The sequence below is a fragment of the Mus pahari genome, chromosome 5 (assembly GCF_900095145.1).
Source record: "Mus pahari chromosome 5, PAHARI_EIJ_v1.1, whole genome shotgun sequence".
In the NCBI taxonomy this organism is placed as follows: Eukaryota; Metazoa; Chordata; class Mammalia; order Rodentia; family Muridae; genus Mus; species Mus pahari.
The window spans coordinates 43,097,228-43,124,904 of NC_034594.1; the positions used below are offsets into that span (position 1 = coordinate 43,097,228).

Sequence of the window (27,677 nt, forward strand, 5' to 3'; positions counted from 1 at the left end):
ACCAAATTCTCAGGCCAATTCCCACAGTCAACAAAGGACTCTGAAGCAAGCAAGCACCATCATGGTATCTCAGTGCGCCCTGCTCCAAGAGAGGTCAGGAACAAATCACAAAGACCTCACTGATACAAAAGAGAAATTACCAAACGTTTCAGACACCAAAGAGGACCAAGGGGCCTTTGTTCTGCCACATTCAAATGAAACCACAGATGGCGAGAGGGACTAACAGCAATGATTACTCTTTTGCATTTCTTTCTTTTTTTTCCTTTTTTTCGTTTTTCTTTTTTTTTTTTTAATAGAGCCTTGCATTGGTCAGTACAAAAAAAAATATTAAATTAAGTACTATAAACCTTAGTAATGAAAATTTGAGAGCAAGAGCAGCTCCAGCCTGGGAAAGAACACCTGTAACTCGTGGCAGCCATGGCTTTAATGCCATCCCTGGCCTGTGCGTGCATTCATGCTGGACACTGACTGCTACAGACTGGGGAGAAAGAAACAAACCAGTAGAACTTGGGCAGTCTAAAGTTTCATCTAGGGCACTGACTGGAGGCGCTACAGTTCAATACAGTTGAGGTTCAAGGTCCCTCACACATCCTTCATCCAAAAAAGGATGCGGCACACATTCAAATAGAATCCCATGGCATGCCCTGATGGACTGGCTGCGAGTGCACGCACGCGATTGCAGTGGAGAACGAGATTGTCAGCAAGCAGTGCTCCAGAGCAGTTTCTGAGTCATGTCCACTTTTAAATCTTTGGAATAAATCGGATTTCTTTTTTCTTTAATACCCTCCAACTAACATATACAAAATTGCTTCTGGCAAATGGAGTGTGTGTGTGTGTGTATGTGTGTGTGTGTGTGTGTGAGCACGCATGTGTGTTTACAATGGTGTCTTTTCTTTTTTCTTTTTGGTCTAAATTAGAAAAAAAAAAGTAAAACAAAAATGAAATTTCTAAAGGCTAGACCTTGAAATGCCCCAACTGTCCAACTGGAAGCTAATGCATTTGTGACAAAGCGGTCCCTTGACCCTCAGACAAGTAGATTCAACATTTCAGTAAAACCAAAGTTGTAGAAAGCTGAGAACCCAAGTGCCAAGGATCTTGAAGGTTGCTGTCATATGTGTTGCTTAAATTATTATTATTATTATTATTATTTCCTTTAAAAGACTTCAGTTTTGCATCCCAAATATGTATGGGCAGCATTTTAACAGTCAGTGGATAAAACAGTCAGAGGAGGGCAGGAGGGAGCCAGCTGGTGCAGCAACCTTGTATGGACCAAACGCCACTTTTGTTTGTTAGACGTGTCTTGAAGGGATGGTCCCAGAATATACAAAATATACAATCTGCCTTAATACCCACCCTGCTTGCTTGCATAGGCCAGTTAATGGTCCTAAAGGCAGTCTTTGGAGTTTAGGCCAGTGCCAGCTAGCTAAGAATTCGGGAAGATAGAAACCAACATTGGGTGTGTGTGTGTGTGTGTGTGTGTGTGTGTGTGTGTGTAATATGCAAGTGAGCAATATAAATCCCTTGGAATCAGCTTTCAGGGTAAATATGAGGCCTCTGTTGATCTTGGGTGCTCTAGGTCACATACCATGGTAGGCCTAGCCAAAAAGAACCAGTACCCCCTAAAGAAAGCGCCCCCCCCAACACCCGTAGAGACATCGTAAGAGTAACACCTCCACCCTTTCCTAAATGGACAACCTTCATTCCCACAATGGCATTTTGAAGTATGCATTTAACAAGTGGGTACCATGATCTCAGTGGGTGAGTGAGGGAAGGGATGGGATGATGTTTTGTGAAGCCTCTAGACTTGGGAGGCATCCGCAGACTCTCCCGCTCCTGGAAAGAGTGAGATTTTTGGCTTTTTGTCAGGTCATAACCCAGAGTTAGATTAAATACGCAGCTGCCCTTTGAGACTAGCGAGATCTATGCTGTAAGTGGTTATAGGGTAGCAATGACAGCAGAGTAGCCGCTCACTGTGAGCTGAGGTCATCACGCCTTAAGGAAGGATGAGAGAACTCGGATGTCCCATCTGATTGGCTGCTTCGAGAGCTAGACATCCAGGTGCTGAGAGAGTCCTGGAGAGGTTTAGTCCACGGAGAAAAGATAAAACATTTAAGCTTCCAAATAAGCTTTTTTTTTTTTTTTTCAAGTTTTCATTAGCAAAAAATCAGAGAGATTTTAAAAAGAAAAAATCTAGCACTGGCAAGAAGGTGAGGCTCAAGGGGTATACTGTGATTTATCATCAAGGACTTTATTCTCTTGGCCACTTTGCAGTCATGCTAGAAGTTTCCAGAATCCCTAGTGCATATGATGTGCGAAAGTCAAAAAAGGTAAGAAAAGAAAACTCCTCCCTCGAGAGTAAAGTCTAGAGAGATGCAGGCCAGAAAGGTGTAAGGTGTAAATCCACAGTCTGCCGCCGCTAAGGCCGTCGCTAGCAATTCAAAAGATCTCAATGGTCCTAAGAAGAACCAAAACCAACCGACAGTTCTGTGAGGAAGTCTGACGTATGGAATAGTAGGACTTTTCACACACAAAGGACAAATAAACCAGGAGTTAAGTTTGGCTACCAAACTGCAATTTGGTTTTCTAGGTCAATCTCCCCCAACTATTTAAAAAGAAACATTAGTGCTACACATAGGCAACCATAAGATGTTTGATTCTCTTATCACGTTGCACTGAGAAGTAAGTTATGTAAGCCTCTTGGACTGCCGGCCACCATGGAGACAGACATCCGTTTGCTTCGTTTTCCATTGGCAACATTGGGAAGTGATCCAGTAGCGCTGGGGTCAGCAGCCAGTGCTCGCCTGAGTTCACCTGGCTTCCTTCTTCCTTGTCTTCTATCATCTGGCTAGGGCAAGGCATAAGAAATAGACGTATATACTTTAAATATAGTTGAGTGCATGACAGTGGGTCTGTGTGTGGGTCTGTGTGTGAGAGGGTGTGTGTACGTGTGCGTGTACATGTATGCACACAGAGGTTTGTAAGCGAGAACTTTCTTCTGCAAGGCAGTTCTCCCCGCCTGAAGTCCAGCCCTCTGCCTCACGGCATTTCCTTCGGACATTGGCTGCTGCCATGGCAACTCTGGCCTTTGCGGTGTTTTGTTCTTCTTGTTGTTTACTTTTGTTTGTTTGTTTTTATTTTGTCTTGTTTTGTTTAGATATGTCTCTTCATATGGAGCGCAAGATGGTCAGACCTGGAGAAACACCTAGAATGACAAACAACAAGCACGTCAGAGAGGTCCCGGTGACTCTTCTCAGTTTTAAAGAGGCAGCACCTGTGAGTTATGGAGTGCTGGAGGAGTCAGCTCGGGTCAGACTGCTTTAACTCAAACCCTAGCTCTTCCAGTAGCTGTGTGGCTGATGGGATGCTCACAGCACTCTCTCTTGCATTCATTTAAGGATTGGGCAAGATAAGTATCAGAATATCACATCATACAGAGTAAGATGTCACTCCACGGGGACTGGTATGATTATAACTATACTTATCTAAAAAGGAACAAAATGGGGAAGTGCTCTCTAAACACATGGCATGCTCATGCACTGTATATACAATAATGAATAACTGGCCTATGTCACCAGTTAGTGGAACACTGATGTTTCAACACCCAGTTTGCCGTCTCTAGCTTTACCACGAAAGCCTAGGAGTGTATTACCCATAATTCCAGGTCCACACAGGCATAATATATTCACGCCCAGGCAAAGAATGGAGAGTGGTGTTCACAGATTCAATGTGTTATAGTATACAGGCACTGTGCTGGGATAGCCTCAACATTACCCTGGTGACATCTCCATGGTGAGTCAGTCAGTCTGTGTGTGTGTGCACCTGTCTGTCTGTCTGACTCAGTATGTGTTAAAGGGCTAAGGTGAGGCTGCACAGGTGGAGAGTCATGGACTAGAGACTGGGGCTGAGGCCCTTGGACTAACACTTGGGGCTTAAGTTCTATAACCGAGTGCCTTCCTTGGCAGATGCTCTGGTCATCTTCCTTCCTCTTTACTCTGACAGTTAGACACATGATAGTCTCTTGGGTAGAAACCCTTTTATGTTTTCACTAGTATAAAGCCGACCTTCCTTCTAAAGGGAAAGCCACGGCGGCAGTGATTGCTAAGCAACAGTCACATGACCCACAGAGGCCAAAGGAAAGGTGGTTCTATAGCTACTGAAATTACTGGAAGAGAGACGTGCTCCTTCCACTGGGAATGCTAAATTGCTAGGAGATGAGCTTAGGGCTGCTAGTGTGCCCATACTGCCGCTGGAGAAGAAAGTGGGTAAAGAAAAGAATCTGGATGGTATCTGGGAACTTGGATTTAGCCTACCTTAAAGACAAACTGAATTCCATTTCTAATAGTTATTCGAGCTAATAATCTAAGCTTGTTAATAAGTAACCGTTTACACTGATGTCAGTCTAAGGCAGGTTTCTGCATCTTACCAATAACAGTGTGGGCATTTCCATGCACTAACAGTATGCGATATCAGGGTCTGGTGGAAGTACCAGCTGTGATGCATGTAAAGCAACAGCATGGTCTGGCTGTGCGCTCTCTCCTTGAGCTAGACCTTGCCTAGCCTATGATGACATTCCTAGGCATCCCTGTAGCTTGAGATAGCTCCACCACTCAAATTCCTTGCTAGGACATTAGCAAGCTACCCATTCCGGTTTGCAGAGTTTCCTGTCGGAAGCAAGACTTCTCTGTGTTTGCTCATTCTTAAACAAACAAATCACAAATCTACCCTGTTCGCTGACCCCATACTCTCCACACCCTCTGTTTATGCCCATTCCTTAAATAGGTACATGTGTACAACAGGATCCCAGGAGATGATAAGAAAAAAAAAAAAAAAAAGACAAGTCAGGCAGTGGTGACACACTCCTTTAATCCCCGCACTCGGGAGGCAGGGGCAGGCAGATTTCTGAGTTCGAGGCCAGCCTGGTCTACAGAGTGAGTTCCAGGACAGCCAGGACTATACGGAGAAACCCTGTCTCAAAAAACAAAACGAACAAACAAAATCAAAAGAAAACAAAACAAACAAACAAAATCAAAAGAAAACAAAATGAAAGAAAAAGAAAAAAAAAGACAAAGAGATAACAGAAAACTTATAGAACAGGAAAATTATAGCAGAACAATCTACTCCAATGATCCCCCGAATAACAGTACCAGTGCCAGCAACTTATTTTAGGCCCTTAATTTGGAGTAAACATGTTATCTGGACTGTCCCTATGAAATAACTGAAACAGATTTGATGTATTATAAAACAGTGATATAGTTAAACAGTCTGCAGGGAATTCAGCTTTGAACATGCACAGTTCTGTACTGTCATGGGGTCCACTGTCTTGTTCTCTTCCCTTCCCTCCATCCCCCCTTTTGTGCCTTTTCTAGCATCTAGAGGCTGCCCACACCATTGCTGGAAACTCCAACCCTCCATCATCAAAGCACAATCCTTAAAAAGGCCAGAGTGGGTGAAAGAGCCAGAGCAGCCCGTATGGTGGAAGACTGGAGTCTCCAGCAGTGAGTGTAGGCAGCCTCCAGCCGGGCAGTTCTCATCCTGTGGGCTGCAACCCTTTCTCAGGGGTCACCTACGGCCATCAGTATGCACAGATTTTACATTAGGATTCATAACTATACCAAAATGACAGTTATAAAGTAGGATGAAAATAATTTTACGCTTGGGGGTCACCACTACATGAGGAACTGTATTAAAGGGTTGCAGCACTAGGAAGGTTGAGACCCACTATCCTAGACCCTGGAAAAAGGCAATAAATAAACTCTAGACCCTCAAACCTCTACAACAGAAGACAGGCTACCAACATAGCCTCGGGAGAGGGCCTTATATTGAATTGAAAGCTATAGACTGTCAAGAGAATGATTTTGTAATGAAAATAAACAAACACCTGTTATCACTGGTTGCTATGGCAGTGGTCAGGGTGGGGTTAGAATCCGAGAGAAATCAGGAGAACAGGCCCTTGGAATCCTGTCTGTCTCCAGGGAAATTGGGGATTTGAACTGGTGTGATAAGGAGAGGTCCTGGTAGAGGGTTAGGCCCTTTACTTCACCTTTTAGGTGCTGGGAACATGTAACATGGTTCACCCAGTCACACTTGTTCAGCTTTTCCTCTGCTTTACTGTGACAGGACATCTAGCCATATATGCCCAACTATCTGACCTTATCCTGTAATATTTTTCAGGAAAACAGCCAAGCCCTTTGGCGTGGTATTAAATACACACTGCATGCCAACTGACCCAAACAGGCATCTTCATTTGCTCAAATTCCAGGAAATGTTTGATACTTAGACCTAGAACAGATTCCCCACCATTAAGATTTCCACTCAAATTCAATAGACCAGGTCAGGTACTTAGATGGGATTAATTTATATTTATCAATTTACATTTACTGAGCTCAGCATAGAAACAGGAAAGAGTATAGATAAGCAGGGCATCTAGAAGTGCAGAATCCAATCACTTTAAAGGTACCGTACCCCAGGAAGTACTCATAATGACTCAAAAGCCTACTGACCTCACATGACACGGTCTTTAGTGATTGTGACTGCTATGTTACAGAGGTCTAGTCGGTGTTCTCTTGCTTACGGTCAGGACCCTTTGAAGTCAAATGTGTTATTAAACCAACTGCAATTCTCTAGGGGACTAAGAGGCTAATACTTTCATCACCTAAAGGTGTACTGTTGTAAGCACTAAAACACCCGCACTCAGCTTTCCAAGGCCTTGTCTGACTACCCGAGTAACAGCGCCACCTGGATCCTAACAGCTTACTTAGGAGAAGGCTTTTCTGTGTGTTCCCTAGAGAAGAAGTGCGGGCCAGTGCACCACCATCAGTAGCCTCATGCTTTCTGGGCTGTGAAAGACCTGTCCCTCTGGCACTGTATCGCTTGGTGAGCTACAGTAGGTTCCATCTGGCGGTGGTGGTGATAAAACAGTGAGGATCTACTGTAATCACCTCACTGGGTTTCCCTCCAGCCTGAGCCTGAAGTCTGAGTGCCTTCAGAGGCCAGGCAGGGAAAGTATCCAATGCAATGGAGCTAAGTATAACAAACACGCAACACCCCCAGACTGTTTCTTTACATTTGTGGTAAGGCAACAAGTATGGAGAAATAGTACTCTCTGAAAGAGGAAATAATACAGAAAGTAGAGGACTGGACAACAAATGGCTTGTTCTCATGCTGAACTGGCAATAGGAGGGAGTGCTGGGGATAGGAGAACAAGCAACCATTGCAGTACATGACAGCTACTCAGCTCCAGTCCGTGACAGCCATCTGGGAATGTAAGCCTACAGTGGTCAGCTACAATCGTTCTAGGTAGAACTACAAACACGACTTGTATCGTATGGGACATTTAACCATCTTCAGCATGAACAAAGAAATCAAATATAATTAGTTCATGTGTTTTTAAAACTTGCACACATAAAAATAAAAGCATAAATTAAGGAAGAGTAAACCAAGAGATAGAGAGAGAAAGAGAGAGAGAGAGAGAGAGAGAGAGAGAGAGAGAGAGAGAGCGAGCGCTGAGGCCGGTCTCCTGCATTTACGCCAAGAGAAGCCCAAGGGGAACAGGTTCTTGCTCCCAAGTGCAGATGTCCTCAGTTTCCAAAGGTCAAAGTCACCTAAGGATGGCAGCTCCCCATCTCTCCAGGCCTTCCTTTCATCTGTTTTAGGGCCTCACGACAGTTCCCAGACCTGTCTATTCTTAGCACCCTAAGCAGTAAAATGAGAGGGACTGCCTGTCATAAGACACTAGTGAGTACCAGTCCTCATTCCTGACGTTGAAAATGGACTCCTGCTGCAGGGCATGGGACGCTGGTGGACTCAGAATCTCCCGAGGTATCCCTTCACAGAATCTTTACCACCAGTACGGCAGATCCCGTCTCCAGAGACCACAGTGTGCTCTGGTGAGAAAAGCAAATGACTAACCGGATGACCCGTCACTGCTATTTCTCTCACACCAAACAGGCTTGAAATATTTTTCCACATCACCCACATGAGTGGGAGACTGCTAGTGTATTGGCTGCTCAACGTTAGGAATTCCTCAGTGAGTTGAAATGGCAATTTCTTAGTCAGTCCTCACTCTCCAAAACACATAATGCCACAATTTCTCAGCCTCAACACCCTTCAGAGATGGGTGCCTTAACCACCACACTGTGACAACTCACGGGGATCTCATCTTCATCCCGGGTGATACAGTGGATACATCTTCTGCCCAGGTCTGTGGGCAGAGTCAACAACCTATAGGTTTCTTTATTAGCCAAGGCTGGGAATGACTGAACCCAGGGACACGGGAGATGGATGCTGAAGAGACTGTCAAACAGACACTGACTGGGCCACACTGAGGAAGAAAGGCTGCTGTCCTTTGCACATTCCAGAGGCCTTCTAGGGAATGGGATGGCCCTGGAACAAGGGCTGTGTTCCTGGGTAGCAGAAGCTGCTCTCCAGGCAGAAGGAGACAATAGCAGAGAGAGGCACACTTCCTCCAGCCTGGGGGAGAGGTTATCTCTGCACTCCAGGAGCCAAAGCCTCTTTATTTAGTTCTCAGAGGATGAAGATAAGAGAAAAATAGCCTCCTCAGGAAGACTGGGGGAGGAAAACCAGAACTGTCCTTTATAAGCATCCCAAAAGAACACCTGGAGCCAACTTGGCTGAGCATGGATTTGAGCATCCTCTCTCTACGCTCCAAGCAAGCAAACCCTTAGAGGAAGGCCTGGCTGCTGGGAGAGGCAGGTGTGGAGCACAGGGACTGGGAGAGGCAGGAAGTGAGGCCGAGCTCATTTCCTTCTGAGGACAGCCAGGCCTCCCCCTGGACATCCTGTCCTCCCCCCCATTCCTGCTTCCCCCCTCCTCCCCCATCCTGCTGTTGCTGTCCAAGCTGAGGGGACCCTGAGGCTTTAGGGGGCTTTATTGTATTAGGAGCATTTTCCTCATCATAACCAAGACCTTTAGTATTGCATTAAAAAGATGGTTAATTTTCTTAAGCTTCCTTTTAAACACAGAAATAGGATTAGAAGGATAACATGCTCAGATGCAAGCCCATTATTTGATTATGTCTAAACCTAATCCTGCCTTCACCTTGGCCTGCCCAGTCTCCATTTTGGGGTTTATCGGCTGATAATGCCAGGGCTGTCAGATACCATTACTTGGGTACTAGCTGTTGCTGCGTGATCCTTTCGACTATCAAATACTGAAGGTTTGAAATTGAATTACAGGATGAGTTTCCAGAGTATTGCCATCTTTGGCCCCTTGAGCATGTATGTCTTCAGCAAGGAAGATGTCCAGATGTCCAAAGGATAGGCCCATTTTCAATAATGCTTTAGAAAAAGCCTTTGAAATCGGCCTTTCTCCCATCAACCAAACTTTTTTTTTTTTTTTAAACATATGAAAGAGATGAACAAAGGTGGTATGGATGATATTGAAAAGGCCAGAGGAGACAACTTCTATTACCTTTTTCAATACGCTGTTAATTCTCTTATTCTCTGCCTCAACTACCTGTGTGAGGAATGACATCACGACATCTTGTTTGTATCTAGTTACTAGCACTGGTTGAAAGCCAGCACTGAGTAAATGCTATGTAAGCCAATGGAGAACCTGAAACTTTATTACATAAGAGAATGCATCTTTTCACCCTTACAAGCAGTAGAGAAGTAAAAGATATTGCCAGGCCCATGGAGCTGGGCATGAGACAGGCCTGCTTGCTACTAGACCCAGATCATACATAGAGACCCCAACCTAACTGCACTACCTCCCTCCTTAGTCCTGTAGCTTCCAAGTCACCTTACCTGTCGCAGTGGTTACACTTAAAGGGCTTTGCACCTGTGTGTTTCCTGTAGTGCCTAGTGAGCTCATCACTCCGTGCAAAACGCCACTCGCATCCTTCCCATGAGCACTTGTAAGGCTTCTCACCTGCAGGAGACACAGAAGGACCATGGTCAACAAGGAAGGATCTCATGTCTGCTGGGTTCTGCTGCCCAGTGGCTAGTCTTAGCAGAGGCCTCTCAGATCATTTTTGGTAGACCACATTTTCTAACATAGAACATAAAAAAAAAAATGATAATAATAAATAAAGCCTCCTGGTGCTGTGTGTTCCTTTTGTCTCTTTCCTTTTTTTTAACCTTCAAACCTCTGAGCCATCATCATCTTGGTTCCCAGAGTCAGGGCACTTCCTTCAACTGGTGAGGGATCAATTTTTATTTATTTTCTATTCCCCGGAGCACTCCAAGCCCCACGGTCCAAGCAGAAAGGAAATTGCTATTTTCATCTGAACCACAAATGCTTCTAATTCTATTTTTCTCAAGAACCTCCAGTAACTTGCCATTTCAGTCTTTTTTGTCTCTCCCTGACCCCTCCTCTTCTACCACAAGCCATAGCCAGGGACCTAAGTGCTGAGACAAACACCTCAGCCTCCTGGAACCCGTGTTCCTTACACCAAATGTGACTGGGTGGACAGACAACAGGACCACGACCGAGAGAGAGTAAGATGAACTCCCTTCCTGACTCGCAGCATTCATGGAGAAACTGCCCGGAGGTTCCCATGACTCAGTGGCTCTTCTAGAGGGCTCATACTGGACAGTAATATACACCGTTGCAAAATATTTTAGAAGTCAATTTGTAGAGCAAGTTTTAGCCACAGGGAAGCTGCTGAGAGATATGGAATCCGAGCACTGGTGCTCAAGTGACCTTCCCACAGAATAAATACAGATGGAGGATACATACGAAAAATGCAGGACTTGGTTTTTTTTTTTTTTTTTACCCATCATATCTGTCACCAAACAGGACAAATATTTACCCTTCCAACTATATAGTGAGCTGATCCTAATTAAGTAGAACGATGATGTTTACAGACCCATGAAATCATGAAATGCAGCCCCGGTCCTCAAAAGGCAGATGAGCAAAGGGTTTAGGGTCCAAAAGCCAACCTTCCTGGGGTCCTACAGGCCAGGCTGGTTAATCCTGGGTGACTGTCTAACCTTGGGTAAGTTAACAAAAGCTTTTTTTGCTCCTGTTTTCTCCAGATAACAAGAGTGTGCACATGCCCCTAAAATGTTTAGAAAGAGTAACAATGTGGCAATAAACATCACATTAATTAGACACAGTAGCTAGCGCATGGGAGACTCATAGGCTCAGTGAATATTATAGAGTATGTAATTTGAGTTCTGGAGAGATGACTCACTTAAGTGCTTGATGCATAAGCATGGGCACATGAATAGCCATCTCCAGCATCCATGGAAAGGAGCTGGGTACAGCCGTGCACACCTGTAATGCTGCCACTAGAAAGGTGAGACAAGCAGGTTCCTGGCGTTCACCAGCCAGCCAGCCAGCCAACCAACCACTGTGCTTAGCCAAGCTGGTAAGCTCCAGGTTACGTGAGAGATTCTATATCAAAATCCAAAGGGGAGAGCAATTGAGGAAGACACGTGATGTTGACTTCTGGCCTTCACAATCGTGAGCACATATATGCATATGCACCTGCATGTACGCATAGACACAGCTACAAGAACACATAATACATATGTATGTATATACACACATACTTCCCTCCCTCTCCCTCCCTCCCTCTCTCCCCCCCTACACAATTTCAGGCTACAGAAACTACACATCCAAAGTACTATGTATATACCCATCTTTCTCCCTTTTCATCAGCTACATCTCCACCACACAACCTTTAAGAAGACAGTACCCAGGTACTGTATTTGGCATATTTTTTTCTTCCCACATTTTCTCCCCTTTAAACTTGACGACAAAGCATCCACAATTCTTGGTTTCTATCACCTAGAATCAAATCTAATGTGCTTGAAATTATTACCTCACTAAGTTGGCGCCCCAGTGAACCCACTGCTCTACAAAACCCAGTTCAGAAGAGGAGGGAGACATGAATTTCATTCAAAGAGAACCAAGAATACATAGAGTGATGAGAGCCTAGAAGGAAATATTCATTTTTGGAAGCCATGCACACATGCGCGCGCGTGCACGTGTGTGTGTGTGTGTGTGTGTGTGTGTGTGTGTGTGTGTGTAACACCAAGCAGTACTAGGTTCACTTTAATGCTAGCCCCTTGATGTAAGACACTTGAAAGGATGTACCAGATGAAGGAAAGAGAGATGTCCCTCAACTTGGGAGTGACTTTGTTTGAATTCATTATGCTGTACCTTTACCTGTCCAATGGGAGTGAACTTATTAGTAAACCTTCGATTTTGAAATAAGCTATGGTGCATACAACAGGTACCTACTGAATAGACAGTGAACCTCAATTCTTCTCCCTCACCCCTGGTTCCTGTGTTTGCACGAGCTGCTAGTCGGGAAAGGCCTAATCAGATGTCAAGTAAAAACACTGGGAGCTCACGGCTCCAGACAGCCAAGGTTGGAGTCAACATAGCTTAAATATGGGGAAACAGGGAGACAGTTCAAGTATTAATAGCTCTTTAGTATGTGGGTAGAGAAAAGACCAGAGTGCTCTTCAGGAATGTTCAGAATGAGAGGGACACCACAGCAAGACACCCACGAAACACTCACGTGGCTTTGTTCTTTCACATGGGGATCTGATACAAAAATAACTATGGCCCCTAAATGGCCAGAAATTCAAAATGCCTTCCAGTCCCAAAGACATTCAAACAACAACAACAACAACAACAACAACAACAACAACAACAACACTGTCTAAAGACTGGAGGTTCCTAGTACCAGGGTCCAAACATGGTCAAATCACAACCAACAACTGAGGGACCCCCATGAAATCCCATAGCAATAAGCCAATATCCTTTGCTCCAGGAGCTCACGCTGGAGCTGGCTGGTCCAGCAGAGTAATCCTGTGGTGGAGGGTCCAGGAAGGACAGAAGCAGGTGGCACTTAACATTTGATTTCCTCATGTCAAAATGTGTATGGTTTCAAACAAACAAACAAACAAACAAACAACAAACTGAACAGATTAACACTGAAGTTTTAGTCGTTTTCCCTAAGATACCGCAGCTGCCTGATTTGTTCCTGGCACACTGCAGGAGAGTTCTGAGTCCTGGTGGCTATGACACTTTTGTCACAGGGCAGTGTGAGAGAGCAGGAGGCCTGAAGTGGCTTAGGGCCCATTCTCCCAGCACCGTCTGCTGTGGTCAGGCACCATGGAACAGGGCAAAAGGCAGGCCCCACTGTGACCGACATCTTAGGCACAAAAATTATATTCGGGTGACTCACCAGGCTAATTTGCTTTTGTTTTTTTTTTTCCTAATGTCTAATCAGTTTACCTTCAAGTTACCATTTTTGCAAATACTCATTAATGAGGAAATTTAAATAATCATGAGAGAATGAGAGAATTTAGCTAAACAAAGGATCTGTGTTGGAACCACACAGAGTTCAGTGGTCAGCGGAGCTGATATATGGAGTTGGGACTATGCCTCCTCATTCAGGAGCAGGGCACTTAGGCTGCAGTGCTTCCACACTCTGTGCCCAGATGCTTACGTTGGTCTGTACTTGTGAGATGGGTTTGTAGAATTCTTGTTAGCATTTGTATCATGGCCCAGACTACTTCTTCATAGACCCCCACCTCCCCATGAGGTGTGGACACACTGATACCAACAAGGCACAAGTTCCTACGAGTCTACCTGCGGGAAAATTTGCTCACTCAATAAAAGGTTTAATCTTCTTTCTTTATAAAGGGATTTTCCTGTTTGGAACAGAAAATAAAATTTAATGCTATAGAAGGAAAAAGGAAGGAAAAGTAGATAGGAACTGAAGTCAGGGAAGGAAGTAGGTGGAGGGAGTGGGGAGAGCGGGGGACAGAGGCGGAGAGAGGGAAGGAGAAAGGGGTGGGAGTGGAAGGAAGAGAGGGGAGAGTCATACAATGAAGGAGAGGAGGGAGGAGAAGAGGATGGAGAGAGGAGAAGGGAAGGATGAACAATAGGAAAAGGGAGATGCTCAGTTGTAAGTGGAACAGGCTAAGCTGTTACTCATTCTTCTTCCCACCTGACCTGCTCCTCCACCCTGCTTTCTTGTCTATACCAGACACTGCTCCAAGATATAAAAGTGACGCACACGGCAGGTGTGTGGCACCTAGAATGGCTATATCATTCAGCTTGCTGTGCCCCATGAGTGAGCAAAAAATGTCCAGGAGAAGGGCATTTGACACAGGCAGATTAGGGGACACATAAAGCATGAGGTCCGGAGTCCCCCGTGGATCACATAGTAGATATAGGTGTTTCCTTCACAGAGGTGGCTCTGTGCCCAGCTATGAGCCCAGCTTGCCGTGCAGAAAGGAGAGCGCTCTTCAGAACCCCCAGATTTCACATTGAATATCAAGAACCACTTTGCCTGCCTGGCAATCACCTCAAGAAACGTGCTTCCCAGGGGGAGACATGCCACCTCAGAGGTGATTTACAGTTGGATGAGGGCTCTTAAGGGGAGGTAAGGGTGCCTGAGAAACACAACTGATATTTATTGAGGTTGAATTACAGCAAGAATTCATACACTTCCACAAAATGGAACTGAAATGGAGCATGCTCTAAGCCAGCATGGTATTCTCCCTGCTACTCATAGGGTCACTCTCCCTAAATGGTGATCCACAGATGTAATTCATCAAACAACACCATCATAAATGCTTTCTGACCACGGACCCCAAACATATTTAGATTTATTCACGAATTATATAAATGTACTGAAGTGCTACTATGCTAGTATTCGTAAAGCCTATATTCAATAGAGCAATTAAAAAGAATGAGGGCAAATTAAATATAAATAAAGCCATACATTATTCTTCTTGCATTCGAAAAGATCGTAAATTAAATATAAATAGAAGTTATACTTTTTTCCTCTTGCACTTGAAAAGAGCAGCTTCTGAGGCCAGGTCCTGGGAGGCAAAGGGAAGCTGATGCTTCGGCCCTATGCCACTGGTTCGCTTCCACTCTGAGCCCTTACAGTTTATTCTTCTTACAGGAGTCACAAAAACTTTGAAAATTCAAGTCACAGCATGTGTCCCTTTCAGGGGACCTTGAGGTATTATAAATCCATACAAATTGGCTTCCTTGACATTCTGCGGTGGATTCTGTTTTGAGCATTTGAATTTTGTTTTACAAATTTGAAAACCTTATTCTGAGGGCTGGGGAGATAGCTCAGTAGGTAAAATACTTTCCATAAAAGCATGAAGACCTGAGTCTGGAATCCCAGGACCCACGTGAAAATCCAAGCATTGTGACACACAGCTACAGTCCCAGGGCTGGGTGGGTGAAGTCAGGATACCTGAAACTCACTGGCCAGGCAGCCTAGCGAAATCAGTGAGCTCTAGGTTCAGTGAGAGATTCTCTCAAAACAAATGAGGTAGAGAGTAGCTGAAGAAGACATCCAATACTTAATTCCACACTCGCACATGCACATGTGTATGCAGTCTAACACACACACACACATACACACACACGCACACGCACGCGTGCGCACACACACATACACACACATAGGCACGCACATGCACACACACACACACACATACACAATTTTTTTTTTTTTTGTGAAAAGCGGCATTAGACTACACCAGGCTACCAAAAAACATTCATGCCTTAGAAGTGGTTAAAATGAAATCCAAGTATATAATAGTTCCCTATCTATCACCCTCAGACTAAAAGTCCCAAGCTTGCAAGTAGTAGACGATGCAGTCAGTATGACCTGACTCCTGGCTACCTTTCTCCTTTCTCATCTCATCTTTCTCCTCTACCAACCTCCCCTTCCAGGAATCACCACCTTGGCCCTCTGCTTCCCGAATGTGCTTCCACCTCAGGGCCTCTGCCCACCCTTGTTTTGCCCTATGCCTGGGACATTCTTGCCCCTTCACATAATTCTTCATTCAGTCTCTGGCTCAGAGTATGCCCACCGTCTTTAGCCTCTGTAAAGAAAAGTCAGTAAAGGGCGACACAGTGGCACACACTGTCATCTTAGCTTGTGAGGGGTAAAGGCAGGGGGATGCAGAGTTCAAAGCCAGCCTGGACCACAAAGGGAAGCCTTGTCTCTAAATGAAAACAAGGTGCAGCCTGTTCCCTTATCCAGCACTTGGTTGCTTTGCAATGAGATGGCGTGGTGTTGGTGGGTGCTATCGTCCCTTTCCTCGGCTGGACCATCAGCTTCAGGCAAGCATCCGTTTTGTTACTGCAATGCCAACAGCACTGAGTGTTAGCCCAATTTAGAGTATTAGCCCAATTCTCTAAATCCACTTCCTGATCTGCAAAAAGGTCATTTCTAACCCACTGTTACATGTTCTCCACAGAACACACTAAATGGACAGTGAATAACAACAACAGTCCCCCAAACCTACTGCATCTTCACTGTCAACAAAGACTGGAGTCCACACAGGAGCAAGATAGCTTGTGTGAATTCTAATCCCTGGCTGCCTTAAGAGGCAAACCGTGCTTGGCCTTTTAAGTCTGACATTCCTCTTGAACGTGTGCTCCTCTGTGATGTATTCCTTCATTATCAGGGGTCACTTCCATCTCTTCCCCATCTCTCAGGGCCTAAAGAAAGAAGGTCCTGACCATCTCTATCGCACGCCTAGGATCCAGGTCTCCTGAGCAACAGCCCCCAGGAAAGCATCAACTTATGAAGCCCATTTATAAAGGCTGCCTCTGGGCTGGGCTAGAGAGCATCCCTGGTTGAGCAGATGTGCTGAGCTTCAAGTTTGCCTTTAAGATACAGATGGTACCCTGAAATATGAGCATGAAGCAGGATCATGCACTCAGGGATTTTTTTTTTTTTAAGAACCTTGTAAATGAGCATTGTGCATGCAAATACTCTAAATCCACTTCCTGACCTGCAAAAACATCATTTCTAACCCACGTCTTAAAAAGAGAAGAATTTTGACATGGCTAGAGTTCTGCAAAGGTTAATCTGAATCTTTATTTATTTGCAATGTGATTACTAGGCATCTGGACATGTCAAGGTTAGGGTCCTTTCAGGACTTGGATTAAGAACGTGGAAATCTCTCAGGTCAGGATGTGGGACGGATAGAGAATCCTTGCAGTTTCCCTTTAGGAGCAACTATCAGCCATTAGCAAAGACCCAGGGAATGCATCGTAGAGACAATGCTATGGAGCTCCCTCATGCTAGGAAGAGAACAACTAGCAAACACCCGTCCACAACCTGGCAACGCTGAGAGCTCAGACTATAGGTCCTGCAGTTAAAAAGTACCAATGCTGAGTTACTGATGGCTTCTGCTTTGAAAAACTGCCCAGATTTCTCTTCGATTCTAGCTGTATCTTAAGTAGTTTCTCTTCTCCAGAAAAGGCTTAGCTGACAGAGAGAAAAGAAGACAAAACTATACTTCTCTAGAACATCAAAAACATCTGCAATAGCTACCACATACAATAAAGAGCATCTCCACTAATCCCCATCCCGCACTGACCTTCCACTCATCCATCATTCTCTCACCAAGGCCTCGCAGGTGCCGGGACCAGAGCCACTGCATTTACACAAAGCATGTATCCACTCTTTAGGGCAGGTCACTATATATTCCATTTTTTAATTCATTCTTTAAACAGCTTTAAGGCAATGGCCAGCTTGGTTTAGCTGAACTCTTCATAGTCTTGGGTGTCTTTATGATGGTTGTTCAAAAATAAATAAATAACTGAAATCACATTCTCGAAGATGTACAGATCCTACGCCAGAACATGGAGATGGGAGAGGGTCTGACTTGCTCTCAGAGCCTCCAACCAGGACACTGGACATAAGGCCCATGTGATATGCCTCCTTGAAATGCACTAAGGGAACCAGAGAATTGAACCTATAGCTGTAAAATGGACCTTAAAAACTAAAGCAGCGCAAAATGCTTTGTACTCTTTGCAGGACCATACTCCTGTAAGTTTAACACATGGATTCAGATATGCCATCAAAAGTAATTTATTGTGGATTTTAAAGACTCACTCTAAAAGGAGTGGAGGATACGATATATTGATACCTTTTTCATATTGATTTTCTGTTGTCATATTTGCTCACACTGGTTTATGTAAAGTGTGTTGCCAAAATTACTTTTCCCTGTTTCTTTTTCACTTTTTGGCAGTGCTTTGCTTGAGCTAAGCAAAAATTCTTGCCACTAGGCTATAACTCCCAGCTTTCATTTTACCTAAAGAAGATAAAAATTTGACTCTGTGGCTTACATATATTTCTGCTCTGGACTGAGCTTCACAGAAGCCCCACGACCAACTCAGCCTTAAAGGTTCATCCTCCTCCATATTAGCATTTTGCTGCCCATGGCACCCCAAGGCCTCACACCCAGTGTTGACATTTCCATGTTCTTACATGTGGGAGAAAGCTTTCTCCCACACTCATAATCTTACACGAATCCTCAACTACAAGAGGATGGAGGAGAGAGAGAGTCTTGGTATCCACACTCAGTTATTCTACTTTGGTGTAACCTCAAACTTCCTCCTTTCTGCCCCCTGCTCCTCCCAGATACCCCCAGTTCCCTTGTCGATTATGTCTCTGGAAGGGCCTGGCAAACTCCCCAAGAATAAAGGCAGCCCTCCCGAGTTAGAAGATTCTCCTCCTTGTTGTTACAATGGGATTGATCACCCAAGTCACTGTTCTATAAAAGAATCTGCTTTGAGAACCTCTTATGCATGAGTGCTGGAGACTGATCAAGTGATATTCAAGACAAGGTGTCCAGGTGAAGGCACTACACAAGCGTGGAAGGAAGGAAACTTTGTTACGTTTAAACAGGGACATGTGTAGAGGGCCTGGGAGCAGAAGCTTGGAACTTTACATCAAAAGGCTCCAAGAAGCCTTCGCTGATCTCCACAGCCAAACTTAATAGATGGCTGCTGTCTCTCCTTGCTAGAGAGCAAACTTCATTGAGATCAGGAACCATAATTAACTTCTTTACACAAAGCACAGCATTAACTTCCTCTGTGTGTGGGTGTGCGCACATGTGCGCACGCACGAGAGAGAGAGAGAGAGAGAGAGAGAGAGAGAGAGAGAGAGAGAGAGAGAGAGAGAGAGAGAGAGAGAGAGAGAGAGAGAGAGAGAGAGAATAAACATACATACAAAACAAAAGCAGCATAAAAATATTTTACCCTCTTTGTAGGGCTACATAACTTTCACCATTGAAAGTTTAACATATGTATTGAGTTATGCCTTTAACATATATGTGTTAATTTTGACATATATACTTCACAAAAGTGCCATAAGAGGCCAACATAATTTTAAGTAGATTTTTACCTCCCATAGTGATGTCTCTTGCTGTGAATAATCTCTTACTGTGGGAGTTCTCTCACTTCTATTTGCATTAGAGGCCCTTTAAGATCCAGGAATAACAGTCGGACTCCACCCTGAGTGGAGAACTTCATTTGAGGACTCGGGAATCCCACTTGTAGCAAATTTCCAGCAGATGCTTCAGAAACCATTGCTTCAAAGGGAGAAATGTCTTATTCTAGCTCTACTGTTGTCATACAACAACAGCGTGTCCTCACAGAGCCCAGCAGCAGTGACCTTCTGTAAGAAGTTCTTGGGGCTGGAAAGATTGCTCAGTGGGTAAAAGCACTACCAACGTAAGCCTGCAGCCCGATGACCCAAGTCCAACCTCTGGAACCTGTGTAAAAACAGCTGGGTGTGGTGGTGTACATCTGTAATCCCAACATTCTACAATGGGATAGGAGGTGGAGAGAGAGAATCACCTAGAGGCTGAGTGTCACCTAGCCTAGCGTACACAGCACAGTTGATATGGAAACGGACTTTGCCTCTGACGTCCACTTGTATTTTGGGGCCTCTCTTTGAAACCTAGTGTCTGACTATGACTGGTGAACTACCAAGTCCCACTCGAACAGAAGGTGTTACTTTAATTTGTGGTGGGGGCAGCAAAACGGATCTGGAACATGGGATGCCAGAAAAGATGGTGGGAGCAGAGTCCCTTGTCACGTGTATGTGAGGGCAAGGACACAGGGCTTCTTCAGGAGTCTTATGCTGCAAGCGGGGCACACTCCGAGTCACTCTATGGCTTACACTGCCCTGCACAACACAGACAGAAGAACACACAGAAACAGACAAATCCTTTGGGGCCATGTTCCACTTTTAAATTCTTTTTTCACAAAGCATAGCACAAACTTTGGGAGGCAAAGTGTCAGGTTTGTCGTGACTGTGTTTGAAATGTTGGAGGAAAACTGGATTGGTCATGAAAACAAGGAAATGATGTAGATACTGAAATAAGTTTAAGTGTTGAAAGTTAAGAAGGGTTTTCAATATGCAATATGGGATTCCATCGCATGTGCTTGGAGACACACCACACTAGCTTCCCAAAAGCCAAAGGATGCCAAAGGATGGTGGTAGGCAAGTTCCTTATTTAATTCAAAGTGTACAAAGTACTCTCATAAGTGCTAGTAGGGCTGGGCAAAGAACAACCAGGGACTATCAGAGCCCGAACACTACAACATCCCACAGTGGTTAGGGTAGCTGCACTGTTGCTCCCCTAAGACTGTAGACTCATTTAAACATCTAGGCATAAAGCAGCAATTCCAGGTCATTCTTGGCTACACAGCAAGGTCAAGGCCAGCAATCTCAAAGGAATCCTCAAAAGAGAGTGACAGAGGCGGGGGGNGGGGGGAGGGGGATGAAAACAGACAGCACCATATTCAGCACTCTATGCTCTCCAGTTATGAAACAGGAAATGATGACCTCCTGAACTTGAGACAGTTTAACTACTACTTTTTTTTTAATAGGCACCAAGATACTTACAAAAATATTTTTCTTGTTTTATTCGTATGTGGTTTGAGTTTACTTTTAAAACTTATTTTTTATCATCTATTTTGGAGATTAATCTAACAAAAGCATGAAACTTAAATGTATCTTGGAAATTTAAATTATATTTGGAGGCTTAAATATATTTTGCTGATTGGTTACAATACAGTTATGGACTAGGTATATGTTAAATTTGAATAAAAAGTTATTAAAGCATTCATCTTTTTCATTTCATATAAAAACTTCACCACCATGTGAAATAATTTCAAATGAATCTGTAAGATGTTTCTTCCATTTACAACCACAATAATTCCTCTGTAAGTCAAGCTCCCGTCATTCTTGCTGATATTTAGGTAGAAATTTGACTGTTAAAAACTATGAGCTTCATTTAAACTCACCTTTAGTCAATTGTTAGGATTTGCTTTCAAATATAAAGATCATCATAAAGTATTAAAGAATAGACTCTTAGTACAGCAAAACTTGTAAATGACAAAATAATTCACTTTTGCCTCTCAGACAATGCCTGGATCCCTACAGACAACCCATTTCAAAGACTGACAGCCCCAGAGCATTCATCCAATTGAAAATCACAATGAGTTTATTCTTCTTGACTGGAATTTGGTGGTAAGAAAAGGAAGAACCATAGAGCATTGAAGGCTGAGTAAGGGCTGGCCTAAATGACACTCCACTATGTGATGTGACTGGTGCTTAGGAATCACAGAAAATGGAGGGGACTGGAAGGGCAGGACAGCTGAGAGAATAAGCTGGGGCTGAGACACAGACTCTGAACAGCACATCCAACTGATGACATCACAGACTCTGAAAGGCACATCCAGCTGATGACATCATCCAGTTGATGACATCATCCAGCTGATGACACCATCCAGCTGATGACATGAATGTACTGCCTTGGATATGTTGTACTTTCTTTTACTGCTGACTAAAAACTGAGTAATATCAGCCTGAATTACTATTAGGATGAGAAGTTATCTTTCTACTATATATGTTATAAATAGAAAAAGAGATGATATTTGATTTTTAGAAAAATAGGACAGGATTATCAAAACTACTCAGAGCCGCTTTTTCCAAAGCATATATACTATAAAAAGGCTGGAGTCAGCATCCTGAGAGTGTTTTGATTAACATCATGATGGTATCAATTGTTTTTCCCTAAGTATACCAATTCAGATGCGGGGGTGCAGCCTAAGCCCGGCCATTTTTGTAAGGTAGTTTGCTCTAAAATTTAACAAGTCAAAAATGTAATTCTATTAAACCCCAGAAAGTTCAACTTAGAGAACTTACACAGAGGCAATGGGAGTCAGATGCCTCCTCTAGATGAACTCCCTTTCAACAGAGTATGTGTGAATCTACCTTAGAGACGACTATCAAACAAGAAAAGGGTTAGGTCCTCAAGGACCTACACAAATCTCTTCTAAAAAGATCGGCATGCTTTCCAGAGGTTGGATCTCGCCATTATCTAAATCTCCCAACTGTCTATTTTACCTTAGCATACAAGTCTAAGAAAAATATTAGCCCCAAAATGAAAGTCTGTATTTTGTATTTCTGACCAATGACACGCTAGGGCTGCTGCTGTTTCCATGCCACCGCAGAGGTACTTAGGGTCTATGAAACTGTCACCTGCTTTCCTACCTCACCAGCTATTGACTGTCTCTAAGATGTGGAGCGCCCACCGTCCCTAAGTACCCCTTGCTACACCACTCCTGACTGGAGTGTCCTTCTTGTCTACTTGTATGGTGTTTGCTCCCACATGTCACCCCTACTAAAGCATTTTACCTATTAACCTCCCCCTCCAATTTTGGCTTTCTCCACATCTTCAATCTTTGGTCCCCTACTTTTTGTTTCTTATAGATACTTAACTTATCTTTAAATGGCACAGTATTCTGTCCTGATTTTCCCCACCAGAATCAGATGCAAAGTATTTTTAAACTGAGACATTTTATACTTGCAATACAATAAATACTAAGTATATAATAAATACTATATGCTACATACTTTATAATAAATGCCATCCCAAGCACTGGTACAGATGTTTTGTTGTTTGCCTCTTTCATCAGGAAGATTCAAACACAGGCTCAGACACGTTTGCACCCAATCCAACACTTGCTAATTAACAAGTCAGCGATCAACCAAAATCCAATAGTACAAGAGCTTGTTACTGCCTTGCCTACCAGATCCGCAGATCTTTAAGATGCATTGTCTTAAGGATAATGGACTCTTCATCTCTGTCCACAGGAATCAAGCCAGGTCAATTCTTAGACTTCTTCTCTAATTCACTGATAGGAAAAAAAGAGGTTCAGCTTTGTAACACACACTAAGTTCCACGAGCATTAGTTCTAATATGCATCTGCCAATTACATGGCTGGAGATGAAAGTGAATGGGAAAGAATCGCTCCATCAGAGAAATCCCAGAGGGAAAGCATCAGGCTCACACAGAAACACTGCAGGGCCCAGGGTGTTTGGTATGTGTGTGTGTATGTGTGTGTGTGTGTGTGTGTGTGTGTACGCGCGCGCGCGTGTGCTGCCATGTGGAGAGGAAAGACCTTCAACTCATTAGAACCATTAAGGCAGAAGCTCCCAGAGGACAGCAGACATACTGAAATCTGAAGGATGTCAGGGACAAGGGCATTCCAAAGAGAAGGACCGATATGTGAAAAGGCCCAGATATGGTAAGCGGCAGTGGCTTATCATAGCGAAGTGAAGGGTGAATACACGGGGAACAATCCTGAGAATGGACAGACAGATGGTAACAGTCAGACCAAGGGGTCTTAATTACAAACTGATTGTCTTGAGGCCAGAGCCCTAGAACTAGCTTGTGATAATTGTATGTTTAGAACATGACACAATGTATGACCTCCATACTTCCAGAAGCTTGTACTTGGGAAGTTTCCCCACCACAGGCGGGTTCTCCACCTCCCCTCCCCCCCCAGACTCCCCGCTTGCCCCACCCCTGCCCCTGCCTGACTGCTTGCCTCATCCTTCTGTCCCCCCTCCTGCCTTTTGTGACATGGCCTAAGCATAATGGAGATCTGTCAGAGTCCTCCCATTAACCTGGTGTGAACACTCACACCCAGGCCTGCTCTACCTCCTGCCCTTCCTCCCACCACTGTCTCCTCAGTCTGCATTTGTCCTCGGTGTGATGCTTCCTAATGGTGATCATCGAGAAAGCTTGATGATGGAGCCATCCACGGAATCTACGTTAGCACACACAAGACCTCCCCTTCCCCTCAAATCTGCAAACAATTCAGCACAAACACCTGACACCCACATATGCAGAAGCGCCCCCACACAATCTGTCAGACTCCAGAGCCCTAACCTCAAACAGCCTGAATTTCTTCTGTGCTAAACCCACAGCTATGATATTTTCTCTTTATTCTTGTACTGAAAAATGAAGGCATCCTGGGAAGAAAATGTCAATGCAATTTGACTTTGCATTCAGGAGGGAGAAAATGTGCAAGAAATATTAGCGTGTGGCCAATCTGACCCTATAGGCTTTGCTCTCTCAAGGTGGTGATTTCGTATCTGCATCAAATTATTCCAATAGTGCTATATTCTCATGAAATGCAAAATGTACAGGAAGCTTCCAACCAACTTCCTCCACTTCACAGGCAGCTAACTTGCACACATTGATTTTGATTCCCAATGCACCACCAACTAGGAATGCACTAGGGATTTCCCCCAGACCATGGGCCACATTAGGAAATTCATGAGCCAAGCATTTTATATTAGGAGGGTTGTATTAGAGGTTAAAACAGAAACGATTTTTAAGAGCAAAAGCAGATAGCAGCTCCTGCCTCCACTTACACACTTCTTAACTACAGTAAGCTCCCCTGACTGTTAGTTAAATGCGTGACCACTCAGTGTACGTACTTATCCTTTGAGTGCTGCAGAAGCTGAAGCACAAGCTCTACCAGCTTGGGGAAGACTGGGCTATAAAGCAAGACCCTGCCTCAAAAGGTCTCAAAAAGTAACAAACAAACAAACAAGCAAGCAAGCAAGCAAGCAAATAATCTTGGCTCCGCTGCGTGGCTGGATGATGCATGACTAAGCCCCGGCTGTTAAGACAGGAGTGGAAAGCGGACTTGCTGGGAGCCATCTTGAATAATGGGGACAAGCAATTCCTTAAAACCTGACACTTCAGGACAGGGAACACAAGACAACAATGAGTCCTGGTGGTAAACAACTTCTTAGAACAGAGCTAAGAGCCCAGGCTTTTCAAAAGAGAGAGAGAGAGAGAGAGAATCTTACACATAATCTTCAGTTAGCTTGAATCTTGGGACACAAAAGCTGTTAAGGACCCAGTGAATTTATAGGATAACGGAGATGAAAAGGATCCATATCAAATGACCAGGACCTACAGCATAAAAAAACTATCCCATCACTCAGTCACAGAGTCTCCAGAACAGGTACCGTGTATGCAAATACAGCATAACAGAAACACATCTACATGCATATGTAGGCAAGCTCCTCAACAGCATGAGGCCTGGGTTCTAGTCTATCTCCTGATATTACTGTGCGTTCTTAGGAGAGTTATATGGTCTGTGAATTTGTTCTCCTCAACTAAATGGAGCTAATTTCTTCTCTGGCATCAGTCTCACAGGCCTATTGTGAAGTACAAAGAAATGACGAAGATGCCCAGAGACCAGTGTGAAGGGGTCTCTGGATGACACGTCCTGAGACCAGTGTTTCATTCAGTAGAGATGCTCTTCCACATCTCTGAAACACATGATGTGGTGCTGATTACAAAAAGCAAAGGATCGGGGCCATACAACATAACCTCGACACTGCATTTATAAATACAGCCCAAAGTCCAAACACTACTCAACTACGGTGTGTAACTCACCGATGTCACATAATTCATTCAGTGAAATGTGTCTCCCTTTTCTAGATGTCTGTAATTTTGCCTGATACATCTAGGCATCTATCCTAGGGTGAGAGAGCGAAGGAGAAAAATGAGAACGGATGTGGGGGAGAGGAACAAAGTGTGCACCTAGACAAGTGACCTGATTCTACCTCTTCTTGATGGCTGATTGTGTTTTACAAATCATGGTGGGATGGGCCATACGTTAATATCCATTCATCAAGCACCTTCTAAATACTGTATCCCTTAGGCCCTTGAGTTGCTTTGCGGATATTCTGTTCTTTAACCCTCTCAATAGCCCCCAATGAGACAGTGGCCCCTTTGTTCTTCTAGAAGAGAAATCAAGTTATTTACCAATTCACCTGGTATATGAGAGAAAGAATGAAGATTTCAGACCAGGCAGTCTAACCTTAGCTTGCGGAACATACATCATCACTACATCACTGCCCCCTTCAACTATGATAATAGAAAAGGAAAACGCGTCTTTACGTCCCTTTGGAGATAGGTTCTGATAAAACAAAGGTTTCGATGGGAAAGAACGCCAGAGCTGCTTAGATGTACTCACAGAGTAGTGCTTTTAAAACAGGAAGAAGCGAAGGCACGTAACCTGCAAAGACTAAAAGCCCTCCTCTCCAATAGGTTCGAGGCCTCACGTTTGGTGTTCAGAATAGTACTACTGGCTACAGGAGAGGAGAGTGGGTAGGCAAGACTGCCGGCCACCCTTATCAGCATTTTCTCATTTCACTTTCTCCGCTTTCTCCAACATCCCTGTTACCTGAAACAGTTCTAGCGAAACCAAAACCAGAATGCCTCAAGGCCAACTACAAAGCAAGTAGTCATTCTTCACCAGTATCTGCAAAGGCTGTAAACCTCGCCAGAGAATGTTTCCCACAGGTTCTCCACAGGGATCGAGGTTCTCTCATTCCTCGGACACATCCTCTCCTCTACCTGACCCAAGCAAAGAGAGGAACTGAACCTTGGAAGCTCTGTAGCATAGTCCTCCCAGGTGGAAACATTTGATCCTGCAGAGATGCTCCATAAGCTAGAAGACAAAAAAATCTAAAATAGCTTCAGGAAGACCCTGAAACTGACCAGATTCACCAAGCCCCTCTTTCCCAAGAATAAACCATAAAGACCATAATGAGAATTACCTCAGACAACACAAGCTGCAAAAAGGACTGAGAACAGACCAACTGCCTAGAACAAAGAGAAACCAGCTGAGCTGCCTGGAAGAAAATGTTTAGATCAACTGATGCACCTGGAGAGGACACTCTCTAACCTGTGGAGCTGACTGCCTATAGGCTATGCAGTGTGCACCAGGTTCCCAGCCCTTGTGAGCTGTCACCTATGCTGGGGTACACTGCATGGGATGCAGCTGTCTTTGATCCTTTCTGTTCCTGTAAGTAACCCCAAGAAAACTCATTGGCTCACCAGTAGTAATGAATTACTACTCTGCAGTGGGTAGACATGTGTGCTGCATCTCCTCAGAAAGTCTTGTCACACACCAGAGAGATACAGAATGTGACTGGAGAATAGGGAAAAGGCCGATTGTGCAGGCTTCCCGAGTCTTCAGCACTGCAGATGCTGAAGGATTCCACTGTGAGCAATCTGTATGGAGATGCATCCTAAGTGTACAGTACACACAGGACTGCAGTCTGTGAAATGGGGGAGGAAGGTGGTAATGAAAGGAATATAAACTAGCTCAGTAATTATTTATATTGATTACATTTGAAATTATATTTTGGGTATACCAAGTAAATAAAACAGCATTAGAATTAATTAATTGGAACAACTGATTGCATTTTAATGGAAAGTGGTAGAAAAAATTTTTAATTACATATGTGGCCCCTATCGTCTTTTTGTTGAAACCTCTTAGGGCCAGGTTTAACATCTTGGACTTCACTCTATGAGTGTGGGACTGTGAACTTTTCAACAGAGGCCAGACATGATCAGGATTAAACTTGGAAGACATCACTGACTCCACAGTAGAGAATGGGCTGAAGCAGACGATGGTTTGGGGTGAAAAAAAGCAGGGAACCCTAAAAGGCTCTATAAGCACCCCAGGGAGAGAAGCTAGTGATTCCAGCATGGATGTGACCATTCACAGCCGCAGAGCTGGAGAAAGTA

At 44.1% G+C, this 27,677-nt stretch overlaps 1 protein-coding gene across 3 annotated transcripts in view; it reads right to left on the minus strand.

Moving 5' to 3' along the window:
- Positions 1–2,916: 2,916 nt before the first annotated feature.
- Klf7 (Kruppel like factor 7) overlaps positions 2,917–27,677 on the minus strand; it is an 84,758-nt gene continuing 59,997 nt past the window's right edge. For 2 of the 3 annotated variants that reach the window (XM_029538381.1, XM_029538380.1), the window contains exons 4-5: positions 9,765–9,888; positions 2,917–3,202 (exon numbers count right to left, since the gene is read on the minus strand). In XM_029538381.1, the coding sequence (XP_029394241.1) occupies positions 3,151–3,202; positions 9,765–9,888 (176 nt within the window). In that variant the 3' untranslated portion in view covers positions 2,917–3,150. The remainder of the gene's footprint in view (positions 3,203–9,764; positions 9,889–27,677) is intronic. The other variant, XM_021197875.2, reaches the window with a different exon arrangement.